The sequence below is a fragment of the Mchenga conophoros genome, linkage group LG5, assembly GCF_057382185.1.
Source record: "Mchenga conophoros isolate Kocher_MC1m ecotype Shallow Benthic linkage group LG5, M_conophoros_male_GT1.1, whole genome shotgun sequence".
Taxonomy (NCBI): Eukaryota; Metazoa; Chordata; class Actinopteri; order Cichliformes; family Cichlidae; genus Mchenga; species Mchenga conophoros.
Genome location: NC_140530.1, coordinates 18455047 through 18470530, shown reverse-complemented (window position 1 = coordinate 18470530; position 15484 = coordinate 18455047). Strand labels below are relative to the sequence as shown.

Genomic DNA, 15484 nt, shown 5'->3' with positions numbered 1-15484 from the left:
CAAGGTCATCACCACGTTTTAGACGAGTGATGCTGACATAGTCACTTCCTTCAGCCTTAGCGTTTAAATGACCTGCATGACACCTCTCATTGCCCCCTTACCCCCTACCTACAGGCACGTACTCTTCCTCACCTGTCCTCTCTTTCTCCTCTTCACTTCCTGCTTCCTCGATTGAGCCTGATTATGTCCACTGTTATCTGTTTGTTGTGCTGTTGTGTGCAGTTCATTTGTTGGATGCAGTGTAATTATAAAAGAAAGCTACTCAGGGATGTTCCCATAGATGAACACACAGATTTAAAGGAAATTAGGTCTTTTTCACATGGATCCTAAGTTACACAGTTGTACAGTTCCGATAAATCAGCTTCGTATTTCTTTAGCTCTCACTGTGTACATTGTGTACAGTTGTTATGTTTTTTTAAAAAGAAAGTAAACCAAGTTTCAAGTCTAAGGTTTTACATATTGGGACATAAGAAAAAGGGTTAGGGTACTCTTCAGATCTTAAAATGATTTAAATACAACCTAAAATCAACAACAACACGTGACATTTTGTCCATTCTTTATTTAACAAAAAACTAAGACAAAGTGCAGAAGCAGTGTGTCAACAATATATCTTATGATTCATCAGCTTATAGAACCACTTTGAGCAACAATAACTTGACGTCATCATTTCCTGTTTGACATTATCAGTCTCTTACATTGTTGTGATGAAACCACTCTTGGACCGCCCTTCTTTACAGCGTTGCTTCAGTTCCTTAAAGTTCACTGATATTTGTTTGTCCACATTTTTTTTATCATTGTCCTGTTCAGTGACTCAATGTCAGCCAAGCCATAGCTATAGAAATGGCCTCACGTTTGAGAATATTTTGGTACACAGAAGAGTTTACGCTTTGCTTGTGCTGCTGCAAAACCAGCCCAAATCATCACCCCTCCACCACCGTGCTTCACAGTTGGTGTGAGGTGTTTGTTGTGATATGCTGTTTGGGTTTCACCCAGTGTGATGCTGTGCATTATGACCAAACATCTCCACCTTGGTCTCATTGTTCCAGACATCTTGTAGTTTCTTCAGATGGAAATTGGTGAACTTAAGTTGTGTTGTCATGTTCTTTTTAGAGAGGAAGCTTTCTCTTGGCTTTCCTCCTAAACATACTTGTTCAGTGTTTTTCTGACTATACCAATATGAACTTAACATTTTACATGCTAACTGAGATCTGTAGTTTGAAATGTAGCTCTTGGGTTATTTGCAGTTTCTCTGAACATTGCATTCAATTCTTCAGAATACCGTAATTCCAAAACATCTGCTTTTATAGAGGTGGTGCATTTGATAATCAGCACCTGGCTGTTTTTCACACACTGCTTCTGCATTTATTTATGTTAAAAAATGATGACACAGTATAATATGTCATGTCAGTTGTTCATCCATCTGAAGTTTTAATTTGGAGAATAGCTAAGGACCAGATGATTTTTATCATATGCATAACATCAGAATTAAAATTGTTCAGCTTCTTTTTATATAAATATAAATACAAAAGTGTGCCTTTCTAATGGAAACATCCCCTACAGTGGTAGTATTCGTCGTAGTGCCATATGCTCTCTGTAGAAATTGAGTGTGATTTCTTTTTAATAGTCTATGACAGAAAAATCAGTGCTGTACACTTCAGTATTGGTACGGTAAACTTTAACTAGAACAGGCCAGAGGTGATACAGTGGCCAAAGCTAAGCTTATCAATGACTAAATATTCAAAATGCAAAAACCTGCATAAATGTTAGATTTTTCTCTTAATATAAACACTCATTATATTAGGTCAGCTGAGCAGCCTGCAGTCTTAATCTAAATTAATACAAGGAACGCTGGAAGTCAACAGGCAGAAAATTAGTATGTAGGCAGGGGAGACGTGGAGAAGCAGGACAGCATGTTCTTCTACGTCTAAGGTGCATAAATGTATCTGCAAACAATGGCTGTCTACACTTTTTTGTTACTTTATGGGACTACCTGTACCTGTTTATTTTTTGGATAGCAGACTATTACAGATTCTGGATGAAATATCTCACAAACTGACTGGTTTTCTGTTAAGGATGAATTAGGGCTTTAACAAAAAAAATGAAGGAATTTAATTGCATATTATTTTGAAAATGCGCCACTTTATTCTACTAAATAATAAAATAAAATTAACTTTGGTTAAAACGTAGTTAAGTGATAGTTCAATTACAAACACACAGCATACAGTAGCTAGTGCTGAATAATTAATCAGAGTTTGGGCTTACACTTGCATCGAGGCAGAAATGACAATGAAAAGCAATGCCTATGCACTGGTTTTATTCTGTAAGGGACTGCACAACACACTCTGAATGTCAATTTCTGGTATTGAGACTTGGCAGAGCAGGGTGCAGATTCTTAAGAAATCACTCCGATGCCTGCCAAGTTTAGCTTTATATAAGAATCTGCACAGCACAGGGTTAAAGACAGAATTAGTTTATACATTACCTAATTTACCCTTTTCATGCATGATTCGAGTCAGCTTAGAAGTGCAGCTATAACACTGAACCCAACACATCTAGTGCGAAAACATTTTATTTGTGTCTTATTTTGTGTATGTGTCTATGTGTGTGTGTATTTGAATGTGTATCTCGGTGTGCATGTGTGTGTGAGTTGTGCCTGTTTCCATGTGTGTGAATTTGTGCACATTTGTGTGTGTGTGTGTTATTCATATGTTAATCGACAGGCCTGAAGACCATTGTGGGCGCTCTAATCCAGTCTGTGAAGAAGCTGTCGGACGTGATGATCCTGACCGTCTTCTGTCTCAGTGTCTTCGCTCTGATTGGACTGCAGCTGTTCATGGGGAACCTGCGGAATAAATGCGTGATCTGGCCGATCAACATGACGGCTCTGTACCCGAATGGCAGCCGGGCTTTTGACTGGGGTGAATACATCATGAACACCTGTAAGTGTTGACTTTAAAACTTGATTAAACTTTGGGACGCGTATGCAGCATTAGAGATTCTTTGACTTAGTCATGATGTCTGAGGGATGAAATATTAACAGAAACGCTGACTCACTCGGGTAACACACACTCTTTGCCCAGTGGCCAATGCAAGTGACTGCTCTCTCTCTCTTTTTTAAATAGCTAATTTCTACTTCCTCCCTGGTCAGCTTGATGCTCTGCTATGTGGAAATAGTTCTGACTCAGGGTAAGCCAGTACTTCGCTCAGTAAATCCTCACAATTATATTTATGCTATGTTTACAGGAGCTGTCTGCCATATTCCTGTTGTTCCACCACACATCTTAAAACATTATCAGAAATTTAACAGGGGGGCAGTCGGTGTTTGGGGTGTTTCAGCATCAGATCCTTTTCCTGGGATGACCCAGCTAATTTCTCCAGTCACAGCCATTACGAGGCCTTGTTGACGCTTTCTTCCAGTGCAGTTACTCCTTGTGACATCAATGTATTCTTGTTTTCTTCTAGTTTGTGCTAGTGCTCCACATTCCTCCTAAATACTGCTACCTGTCATATGTTGGGCTGTGGTTTTATGCCTGTAAGATTCTGTTGAGCTCCAGCCAGTTAAACTTTTGATGCTTAGATATGGCTTATTGCTGTATTTGGAGGTGTAACAACGGCCCTGTCTTGCATATCTCCAGGGGATATTTGATCGTATTTTGATCTGATGGATTCACAGGGTGTGTAGATTAAAGAAAATCAAAAAGCACACGAGATATTTTTCATCTCGTTGCATCCAGGGCAGGGATGTAGATCAGGATGCATGTTATCTTACCTGTGTCGATGTCAAAGTGGTGCTTTTCATTCACTTTTTAAATGATGGTTTTCGGTATTGCTCTGTTATCCTCTATCAGACGATGTCCAGAGGGTTTTACATGTATGAAAGCTGGAAGGAACCCCAACTACGGTTATACCAGCTTTGATAGCTTTGGATGGGCTTTCCTCACCCTCTTTCGTCTCATGACCCAAGACTTCTGGGAAAATCTCTACATGCTGGTAAAGACTTGTTTTATTAAAGCCTCTCAGTGCCCAGTAGCTACCTCTCCCTCAAGCAGCACACTTCATCATAAAAAATATATATGAATCATCAGATTAGCATGGATGTCTGAATGATTCAGCACTTTTTGATGCTTTTAGGGACACAAATGCATGTGCAAATTCAGTATGTGCACCAAAATCTGTTAAGGTAGCTGCACTACCATGACTGTGAGCTGGAATATTTCCTGCTTCTGTAGACCATCACCATCACAAGCATAATAGCTTCTCCTTTTTTGGCAAAATAGGTTTGTGTTGTAGTGTGTGTACGTGTATGTGTGCGCAGACTATAAGGCATCGTTTCAGTATGGACGTTTTCCCGGAGAAGGTCTTCGGATTGTCGAAACATCAGAAATGCTGACATAGCACACAATATAGAGTGCATACTAAAATCCAGCAGAAAAAATCCATAAACATTAAAATAACTGTGCACCAAGGAGGATTTCAGTTATATTTTATCATTACTTGTTTCATTTTAGTCTTAATCTTGCATGATAAATTACTGATTCATTCACTTTTATGCTATGTCTGTGTTTTCTGTGAGACTCTTCGAGCTGCAGGGAAGACGTACATGATCTTCTTTGTGCTGGTCATCTTTGTGGGCTCCTTCTACCTGGTGAATCTGATCTTGGCTGTGGTGGCCATGGCCTATGAGGAGCAGAACCAAGCCACGATTGAAGAGGCACAGCAGAAAGAGGCAGAATTCAAAGCCATGCTCGAACAGCTCAAGAAGCAACAGGAAGAGACTCAGGTCTGTCATACTCTCTAATATACATACACCAATATGCATTTTTCATAGTTTTAGGTTATCATGTCTTTTTTTTCTCTCAGGCTGCTGCCATGGCGACATCTGCTGGTACTGTGTCAGAGGCTGCGTTAGAAGATGAAGGTGGGGGGCACTTGTCCCGCAGCTCCTCGGAGGTCTCCAAGCTGAGCTCCAAGAGTGCAAAAGAGCGTCGCAATCGCAAAAAGAAATGGCGACAAAAAGAGCAGGAGAAAGAGAAAGGAGACAGTGAGAAGGTGGTTAAGTCCGAGTCAGATGATGGCAGCAAGAAAAGCACCATTCGATTCCCAGGGAGTCGACTGGGAAGGAAGACGTCCATTATGAACCAGGTAAAGTTAGCGAGAAAAGCTGTAAACTCGAGAGTTTCAGCAATGGCCCCATAGACTGTATATAAAAGATGGCTGTGGATGCTGTGATGTCACTAGTGGTGTTGTGGCCTTCTAAATCGAAGTAAAAACTTTAATGCTCATCCTCCAGCTTCACTGTGCTAATGTGTTAACATTATTCTAACCATAGCTCTGTTTTTAGCCACCAGGTAGCAAATCTTTATATGACAGTTAGCCCAACTTCAATAATCCTACAGACATTACTGCTGTTTAGTTTTCTGTCTTCATGTGTGTCTGAACTGATAGGAGAGCAGTACGTTTTTGTTTTTTAGAACATGGTATATCATCTTTAGAAGGAAACTTGCGAGTTAACTACCTGCTTATCTGTTAAACTTTGTAATCCTTTTTATTGTTTCCTGGATGAGCAGCCCAAAAATCTGGGCTGTCACACACACACACACACACACACACACACACACACACACACACACACACACACACACACACACACACACACACACACACACACACACACACACAACCATGGCTACATCACTTTAACATACAGACCGAAGGAGCTGGGATCTGTTGGATGAGTCACTGTACCTGTTCATACTCTTGAATCACAGCTACCCAGATGCAAAAGGCACCAACAGAGCCCCCACATGTTAAGTTTATTGACTACAATTACTTGCACTTACACCTAGTAAAATCTATCTGTCATTCAAAACAGCCATTCCTATAATAATGTATAACTTTAAGCCTTAAAATTAAAATGGGTGAGTTGTGTAAAAAATTTTTTATTTTTGCTATAAAGTTGGACATTTTAACATGTGGGTATAGGGGGATTGAGTTACTTTTGTAGCCAGTCTCTTGTGGCCATTTAAGGAATTGCAGTGGCCAGGATTTGTATGGGGATCCAAGAAGAGCATGTGTGCTCATCCAGAGCTTGGGTGGATGTGATGATTCAGCTTCTTCCTGCACTTGGTGGTTTAAGCAGTGACCTCGTTGTGGTATCAGCTGTATCAGCCTCTCTTGAGCCACAGCCCTCTTGGGACTCTTCCTGCCACTTCAGTTGTCATACAGGCAGTTTTCCTACTCTTCTTTCACTCATTGCAGGACCTTTTGAGACTTTGGTTTCTTACTACTTTGTCTACATTTGTTGGCCAGTCCTCTGTACTTTATTTGTGCTTGTACGTATTTGTATTACTTTATCTTTCCCTGCATTGCAGTTGCAGACAGGATAGAACAAAATAATAATCAAAATAACCCAAAAGCTTGCAGTGAGCTTTTCTTTCGTTAAACATTGTTACGTAGTTTTTTCTCAATGAACACCACAATGTGTAATGCTGAAGATTTTCAACATTAATACTTCACTTATTAAGATCTAATGTGTCATTTAAGTGTGACTTTTAAGATACAGATAATCGTTTTTTTTAAATGTATTTTTTTAGTAGGAAAAAAATGGACCGAGATGAACATCACTGTTTTGCCTATTTGCCACATATGTGGCGTGGTGCAGAAAAATTTAATATGTGTCTACAGCCTCAAGATATGAAGGATCATTTCTATGTTTATCATCTGAGAAGTGATCCCCTTCACCAAAGAGGCGGAAATGTGATGCAGGGTTTACTTTACAATAGAAGGCGTCTTGAGGCTACTGTCGTTGTGATTTGGTGCACTATAAATAAAATTGAACTGAATAGAAAAAAATGGGACCAGCATCTAGGTAAAATGTTATCGTCTTATTCTTATTGTCAGCAGATTAAACATATAACCCTCCAAGTTCCATACAGCTGACGAGATGGCTAAATAACAAGAGCAGCTAGTTCTGAGCTAACATTATGCCTGCTAATGTTAGACTCAAGGGTCCTAAAAATCACACTTTCTCATTGATAAACAATTCAATTACATTCTCACGTTTTACTAGTTTATTCGATAAGTGTCTGAATCTAACAAGGATTCCACTTCAAGGAAAGTTACAATAACAGTGGCTAACAGAGGCTAACGACAGCTAACAGCGGCAAAAACAGCAGAGCTTAACAACTTACACTGTGCCGCAGTCATCAATCTCCTGCTACTGAGTGGTGAGATTTTACACACTGTAATGTTATTTTTTTGGAGCAATGCAGTTCTTCTTGAAAAGCAATATAACATGTTTTAAATATATTATGGTTATATTTTGTGCCTACTGCCTGTTTCTCATTTCTTTTTAGTTCCCTTCCTCTGATTTATTCTTGTTTTATATACCCCACCTGTACACATCAACTAACTCCTGCTGTTTTAAATAACTCCTTAATTCTCCCTGTCCTCATTTATCTCTCCTCTTTCAGTCACTACTCAGCATCCCAGGCTCACCCTTCATGTCGCGCCACAACAGCCGCAGCAGCATCTTCAGCTTCAAAGGCCGTTCCAAGGACATGGGCTCAGAGAATGAATTTGCAGACGACGAGCACAGTACAGTAGAGGAGAGCGAAGACCGTAGAGGATCCCTGTTTATACCTTACCGTCGCAACAGCTACAGTGGCAACAGCCAGGGCTCATCACGCATCCATCCGCTGGCACCCCACCCTGGAGGGAAGAGGAACAGCACAGTGGACTGCAATGGCGTGGTGTCTCTCATCGGCCCTGGGCCCGGCAGACGGCTTCTGCCTGAGGTGAAAATAGATAAGGCAGCCACTGATGACAGTGTAAGGACGTCCATGGGACACCTAATACAGTTTAGGCATGATGTTGGTGGCCCGGGTTTCTGCAGCTTCTCCTTCACAACCTCTTCCCCTGCCTCTTGTTCCTCTTTTCCCTAAACCCAGTATCTCCTTTTTTCCACTCCCTGAGTACACAGAATCTGTTTTATTTTTTCACCATACACTGACTCTTAGACTTCCAGCCTGATCTAATGCCTTTTCACTTCTTTTTTTAGCAGCACTAGAAGTCACTAACCAGTTGAAAGAACATCCGCAAACTCACTCCCTTGCCAGAATCATCACCATTACTTCACTAACAGTAATGCGTAATGAGATCAGCCCTTTCGAGTTGCCCTAACAGTTCAATCACTGAGAAAAAAAATCATTATTATATGAAATTCTTTTCATTCTTTACTTCTACTTCCTCATTCTTGAGGGCTTTGTACATCTGGACACATACTATTTTCTATCACTGTTCTTATCTGGAGTTCTTTTTTCTTCTTCTTCCTTTCAGCCTCACTTTCCCTCTGCTGCCTTCTCTTTCCTCCTTGCCCTCATTTATCCTCTGCTTCTGAGAAATGGATGATGCAACGACAAATATGAAAACTTTTTTTTCCTATAATAAATGTCTCTTGTCATTCTAGCTAGCATGGTTGAACCCTCTTTTATTGTCAACCAATCTACCTGCTTTTTACCTTCTCTAAAGTTTAGCATGATGTGTCACTAAATGATGTCTTGATGTCTTCCACTCTCTTGTTGACATGCATGCCACTGCATGCATTTTACTGTTTCTTAGGGATTGTATTTTTGTCATGCACATTAAATGATGGCAAAATTAGAATGTGCTACCTTAAATTCTCAAAAGTAAAAATACCTCAAATCAGATTAAATCATAATGGAAAAAAGAGGAATTGAAATTGAGCCCTCTTTCAAAAAAAAGTTTTAAATAAACCCTGGTTCTTTACCTGGTTGTGCTAATTTAAGGCACCTATTTGAGAATTTACAGTAAGAACTTGAAATGTATTTGATTATATTTTCTGGAAAATGTAGAATATCAGTACATTATTTGATACTAAAGCGACAGTTCTTTTGCCTTGTGAGCAGACCTCAGATCTCTTTCATGATTTAGATGGATCAAGTTGCATCTTGTGGCAACTGCTGTTGTAATTTGGCGCTATATAAATAAAATTGAATTGAATTGAATTTAGATAGCTGTGGAGCACAAGGTTGAATGTCTGTTTAGATTCATGTAATGACCGTGACATCATGTCTTTCTCTGAGTACAGACTACAGACGTTGAGATTAAGAAGAAGCACTCTGGCTCTCTCATGGTGTCTGTGGATCAGCTCAACTCCTCCTTCAAAGGGAAGGACCGTGCCAACAGTCAAATGAGTGTAGTCACCAACACTCTGATAGAGGGTACAGAGAGTTTATATGTTTCTCTTGTTCTTTCTAATCCTGTGCCGTTAATTGTCAGATTAGCTCTTAGTGCTAAAATACGTTGAGGACATGAAAATGCACAAGTAAAAACAACATCAGTTTTCCTCGGTATCAACTAAGTGACAGCTGTTGTTGCAACTTGTTAGTATATGCCCATAAGTTGCATGTAATTATCACATAAGTGAGGTGTTCAGGAGTCTAGATGTTACAGCACATAATGTCACTTAAATAACTAAATGTTAAACATTTCACGTCCCCCCTTTTCTTCCATCTCTTTGTGCAGAATTGGAGGAGTCTCAAAGAAAGTGTCCTCCCTGCTGGTACAAGTTTGCTAACGTCTTTCTCATCTGGGAATGCTGTCCCATGTGGCTAAAACTCAAGCACATAGTCTACTTGATTGTCATGGACCCCTTTGTTGACCTGGCCATCACCATCTGTATTGTTCTCAACACCCTTTTCATGGCCATGGAGCACTACCCAATGACTCCACATTTTGAAGAAGTCCTGTCTGTTGGAAACCTGGTAAGAAGCTGCAGTCAGTCTTTATTTAGTCTTTTTTCTTACTGTTTCCATTCCTTTTTGTTGTTGTTTTATGACTGCATGCTCAGTATGTCTCTCAGAAGGTACAGAAATGTCGTAGGTGTATTGTGTGCCTCAATTACCTCAAGCCAACTCATCAAAGCTTCATTTGATATGTGCACTTAAGAATATATACACATACCGTATACAGGAATCTGATGGGGTCTCATTAAAGATTTAGTACCATTTTAATGTAGCCAACTAGGCTTGCCTGCCAAACTTTTATTACGTCCACTCACTCTTCATCCGTTGCATCTTGCTTCCTTCAAGTCTGCTGAACCCTTAACTTGCTCTCAGCTGCTTCCATACAGACATAAGCCTGTTCAACACTGATTTGACCAAGTATATAACAAGATCTGTCGCAGGCATTCTGGTTTGTCTGTACTCTGTCTGTGCTACCAGATATCACTGTCGCACAGCTGTCTGAGGGCAGAAATACTGGCACAGTGTCAGATATTAAGACAGGAAATGAGGTCATAGGCATTGGCATGCAGTCCAGGAACTGAACTCAGAGGAATCTGCGCAGTATGATGGATGGTGCAGTGTGAATCACTGGGTGTTCTCTGCAGCACTAACAGGACATAGCAGAAGGACAATACAAAGCAACGAGTAATATAGTTAATTACGAATTCTGCTGAAACATATCCTTGTTAATTTTTTAACAAGAAATGCTTCAAATGCAATCTAAGCATGCCTCTTTATCCTGTTTCCCGAGGAAACATATTAACATATTCTTCATGTTTTTCTCTGTGTGGGTCTTTAGGTTTTCACTGGAATCTTTGCTGGGGAGATGTTTGCCAAGCTAATTGCCATGGATCCCTACTATTACTTCCAGGAAGGCTGGAACTGCTTCGATGGCTTCATTGTGACTCTGAGTTTAGTCGAGCTGGGACTGGCTGATGTGGAAGGCCTGTCAGTGCTCAGGTCTTTCCGATTGGTACGTGGAAAATAAGAGACATTTGATTTGACCTTTTGTGGCCTTAATATACAAGCTAGTATCAGGTAAAATTTGTGCAGCTCTCTTTCTTACTGATCATCAGATCAAGGCTGACGTTAAGCCTGGCTTCTGTAGATATTACATCAGGTTGTGTTTTGTAGATATGAAAAACTATAATTAACCCTGTTCGTTTGTTTTGTGCTTCTCTTGTAGTTGAGAGTGTTTAAATTGGCCAAATCATGGCCAACACTCAACATGCTGATCAAGATCATTGGCAACTCAGTGGGAGCTCTGGGTAATCTAACCCTGGTGTTGGCCATCATTGTCTTCATCTTTGCCGTGGTGGGAATGCAGCTATTTGGCAAAAGCTACAAGGACTGTGTGTGTAAGATTGCAGAAAGCTGCAAGCTGCCACGCTGGCACATGCACGACTTCTTCCACTCCTTCCTAATTGTGTTCAGAGTGTTGTGTGGGGAATGGATTGAGACCATGTGGGACTGTATGGAGGTGGCAGGACAGACAATGTGTCTAACGGTCTTCATGATGGTCATGGTGATTGGTAACCTAGTGGTAAGCAAAGACAGACATTACATAGTGTACAGGCTCCTGAATTATAGTAATCCATTGAAGTTTAATAGATACATTGCTGTGAAAAAGTATTTGCAGTTTTCATGATTTCTTTGTTTTTTGCATATTTGTCACACTTACAATTTTCAGATTATCTAACAATATTAGACAAAGATAGTATATACAAAATGGTGTTTTTATCATGATTTCATTTATTAAAGAAAATAATATCCAAACCTACCTGCCCCTTGTCTAAAAAAGTAATTACTCTCCTTGTCAAAACACAGTTTTTGGAAAGCTGAGTTACAGCCAACCCAGACCAGTTAAATCAAGAAATCACTTAAATAGAAGTTGTCTGACAAAGTGAAGTAGGCTAAAAGATCTCAGAAAGCAACACATCATGCCGCAGTCTAAAGAAATAGCTGAGAAACAAAGTCACTGACATCTATCAGTCAGGAAAGTGTTACAAAGCCATTTCTAAGGCTTTGGGAACTCCAGTTGACCACAGCGAGAGACATTATCCATAAACAGAGACAACTTGGAACAGTGGTGAACTTTCCCAGGAGTCATCCAGGACGTCACAGAAGAACCCAGAACAATATCTAAAGAACTGCAGACCTCAGTTGTCTCAGTTAAGGTCAGAGTTCATGATCAACAATAAGAAACACACTGGGCAAAAATTGCATTGACACAGTTCCAAGGAGAAAACCACTGCTGACCAAAATGAACCTCAAATTCTCGTCTCAAATTTGCCTAAAAACATCTTGATGATCCCAAAGACTTTTGGAAAAATATTCTGCGGCCGATGAGACAAAACCTGAACTTTTCGGAAGGTTCAAGTGCTGTTCCATCTGATGTAAAACTGACACAATATTTCATAAAAAGAACATCATACCAACAGTCAAACATGGTGGCGGTAGTGTGATGGTTTGGGACTGTTTTGCTGCTTCATGGTGATTTTCCGTAAGTGATGGAACCATGAATTCTGTTTTCTTCGAGAAAATCCTGACGGAGAATGTCTGCCTATCAGCTTGTGCCATCAAGTACAAGTACACTTAAGAAGCAAGACAATTATCCAAAGCACACCAGAAAGTCCACCTCATTTTGGAGTGCCTAGTCAAAGTCAGGAGTTAAATCTCATTGTGATGCCTTAGCACGATCTTAAACAGGCTGGTTTAACAGGATTTTCAGAAACCCTCCAGTCTGGCTAAATTTAAAGAAAAGATGTGAAATGTGAAAGCCTCATTGTCAGTCACAAATGCTCCATTGCAGTTCTTACCACCAACTACGGTACAATCAGTTGTTAGCCTTAGGTGGCAATAGCTTTTTCACATCAACTTTTTCCTTAAATAAAATCAGTTTTTATTTAAAAAATGCATTTTGTGTTTACTCTGGGGTTTTTTTAAATTGAAATTTCTATGATGATCAGAAACACGTGTGAAAAATATGCAAAAAAAAAAGAGAAATCCAAAGGTGGCAAATGTTTTTTTCCAGCGCTGTATATTGTGAGTGCTAAAATGAGAGCTTCTGTCTATTTTCCCTTTGAGGTGCTGAACCTGTTTCTGGCCCTGCTGCTGAGCTCATTCAGTGCAGACAACCTTGCTGCCACCGATGATGATGGTGAGCCCAACAACCTCCAGCTCGCGGTTGCTCGCATTAAGCTGGGGATTGCCTGGTTCAAGGCAAACATGCGGGTTTTTGTAGCCACAATGCTAAAGAAGGTACCATATAATTTAACATTTATACACCTCCTTGTTTAAATAACATTGTTTTGTGTCAGACTCCTATTTGATGGCAGTTTGTTTTGTAATAGCGATTTTTCATTGGTTGTTTTATCACTATGACAAGCAGCCTGTCGAAGACGAACAGAAGCCTTTGGATGAAATGTATGAGAAGAAGCTCAACTGCATTGCAAATCACACAGTGGATATCAATCGAGGACTGGACTATGCTAAAAATGGCAATGGGACCACCAGCGGAATTGGGAGCAGCGTGGGAAAGTACATGATTGATGACGACTACATGTCCTTCATCCACAACCCAAACCTCACTGTCTGCGTTCCAATCGCTGTTGGCGAGTCTGACTTTGAAAACCTTAATACTGAAGATTTCAGCAGTGAATCCGATGTGGAAAACAGCAAAGATGTGAGTATCATCTGCCCTTGCTTTGCAGGTAGTTTTAGTAAATTATTGTTTTGATGTCAGAGGTGATGAGGTTGCTAAATATAACATGGTAGGAAGCAATGCAATAGTGCAGTAAACAGAATAAAGTTGAGTATATCGTGCAATATGCAGTAAGTGGAACTCATCTGAGTTGCCACACTGGAGAGACTTAGTTTAACTGACATTTAAGAACATCCATTTAGACAGGAGCGCTGTAACACTGAGCCTGAGTGCTGACCCTGCAGACAGCCAAGAACAGCAGGCAGACAACAGACTGCCCTGGTGAGATGACAGAGAAGCAGAGTCACAGTCTACTGTACAGTATAAATGGAGGAGAAGGATAGCCAGACCCAAAGTGTGTGGAGAAGTCTGATGGGTGGGTCACCTTGACCTAGTTTGTTGTAGGAAGAAAGGAGATAATGCAGCTGAATCACTACTGTACCTGCATCAGGTTTATATTCTACTGAGCTTCCTCAACCACAAAAATCTACCCAGCGCTGCAGCTGGCCAGAGGGCACGCTGCAGCGCGAAAGCCAGTCAGAAAAGCATGATGGCTATTTTGTAAAAAGAATTTTAAAAAAATGGTGGAAACAGGGGAAGAAGGGGTGAATGTTGATGTGCATTCACTCTTCAGTGAACTGAACTGTCCTGAGTGTTTGTGAGTGTTTTTGTCGAGTTAACAGTAAACGACTAATATCAAACGTGTATCTAAAGTATTAAATGAATCGTGCGATTAAAACACACATTACCTTACATCCTCTTTTCCCTCACAACACAGATAAATCCCCCGATTCTTTCAAATGTGTGCCAGTGCAATCCCTCCATTGTGTTTTGTGAGGTTTTGTTTTTTTTCTACTTAGGTTCTGTTTTGAGTGTTTGCTGTTTGCTGGTGTTTTCAATGCATTTGACCTCTCAGGGCCACCGTATAATGACTATTATTAACAATTCAAAGAATTACTGATTATCTCTAGTGACTAACATGACTTTTAATAACTGCGCTACATGGCTGTAACGTGTATACCTCCATTTATAAATCATGTCATGCATATAAACCCAAAGGATGCATTAATGTAATGGCTTCACTGGCACTGTGCCTTATACATATTGTACGCTTTCAGCATCTCACTGCTGAACCTATAACATTCAGAGAGAAACTAAGAGGTTGAACTGATCTCTTTGTCCTAGCTGGATGACACCAGCTCGTCTGAGGGCAGCACAATAGACATCAAGCCTGATGTGGAGGAGGTGGCAGTGGTGGAGGTTGTGGAGGAGTATCTTGACCCAGAAGCCTGCTGGACAGATGGTAAGTGGTGATTAATTTTTAACTTTTTGGTTAGTAATAACAACAAGCCCACACAATATGTTATCGGTGTACTGTGTTAATGACAGCTTATTCACAGTTCAATCCATGATGTATATCAACAGTCGTGTTTTCATTTGGCATGCAGAGTGTGTGGCCAAATATAAGTGCTGTGATGTTCCCATTACTCACGGGTGGGGGAAATACTGGTGGTTCCTGAGGAAGACCTGCTACCTGATAGTGGAACACAACTGGTTTGAAACCCTGATCATCTTCATGATCCTGCTCAGCAGTGGGGCCCTGGTAAGAACACACACACACACACACACACACACACACACACACACACACACACACACACACACACACACACACACTTAGTTCTGAGGATGTGAGCAAGCATCATCTTCTGCTTTTCTTCTGCAACTGCTCTTGATATTATTGCCGATAATGGACAGCAAAGTGCTGTAATGCACCAAGCTTTCAACCAGGAGTTTCTAGCTTAGGCTTGCAGCTTTATCCAGGTGGGAGGTAAAGACAAACACTTATATGTGGAATAATGGAAACAGGGAATGAAGGGAACCATGACCCTAGTCTGATAGGGTTATGTTTATCAGTTATTTTTCTGCATGGTGTAAACAACTTATTGTCAACAACAAATGAACACAGCATGTC

General features: G+C 40.4%; 1 protein-coding gene across 7 annotated transcripts in view; it reads left to right on the top strand.

The window, feature by feature from the left end:
- The window catches only part of scn8ab (sodium channel, voltage gated, type VIII, alpha subunit b), a 46587-nt gene that overhangs the window by 16026 nt on the left and 15077 nt on the right, over positions 1-15484 (top strand). For 3 of the 7 annotated variants that reach the window (XM_085273852.1, XM_085273850.1, XM_085273851.1), the window contains 14 exons: positions 2721-2939; positions 3123-3186; positions 3849-3990; positions 4574-4780; positions 4861-5142; positions 7473-7829; positions 9110-9242; positions 9547-9785; positions 10606-10779; positions 10993-11349; positions 12894-13067; positions 13195-13491; positions 14695-14812; positions 14958-15112. In XM_085273852.1, the coding sequence (XP_085129978.1) occupies positions 2721-2939; positions 3123-3186; positions 3849-3990; positions 4574-4780; positions 4861-5142; positions 7473-7829; positions 9110-9242; positions 9547-9785; positions 10606-10779; positions 10993-11349; positions 12894-13067; positions 13195-13491; positions 14695-14812; positions 14958-15112 (2918 nt within the window). The remainder of the gene's footprint in view (positions 1-2720; positions 2940-3122; positions 3187-3848; positions 3991-4573; positions 4781-4860; positions 5143-7472; positions 7830-9109; positions 9243-9546; positions 9786-10605; positions 10780-10992; positions 11350-12893; positions 13068-13194; positions 13492-14694; positions 14813-14957; positions 15113-15484) is intronic. The other 4 variants (XM_085273853.1, XM_085273856.1, XM_085273855.1 and 1 more) reach the window with 3 other exon arrangements.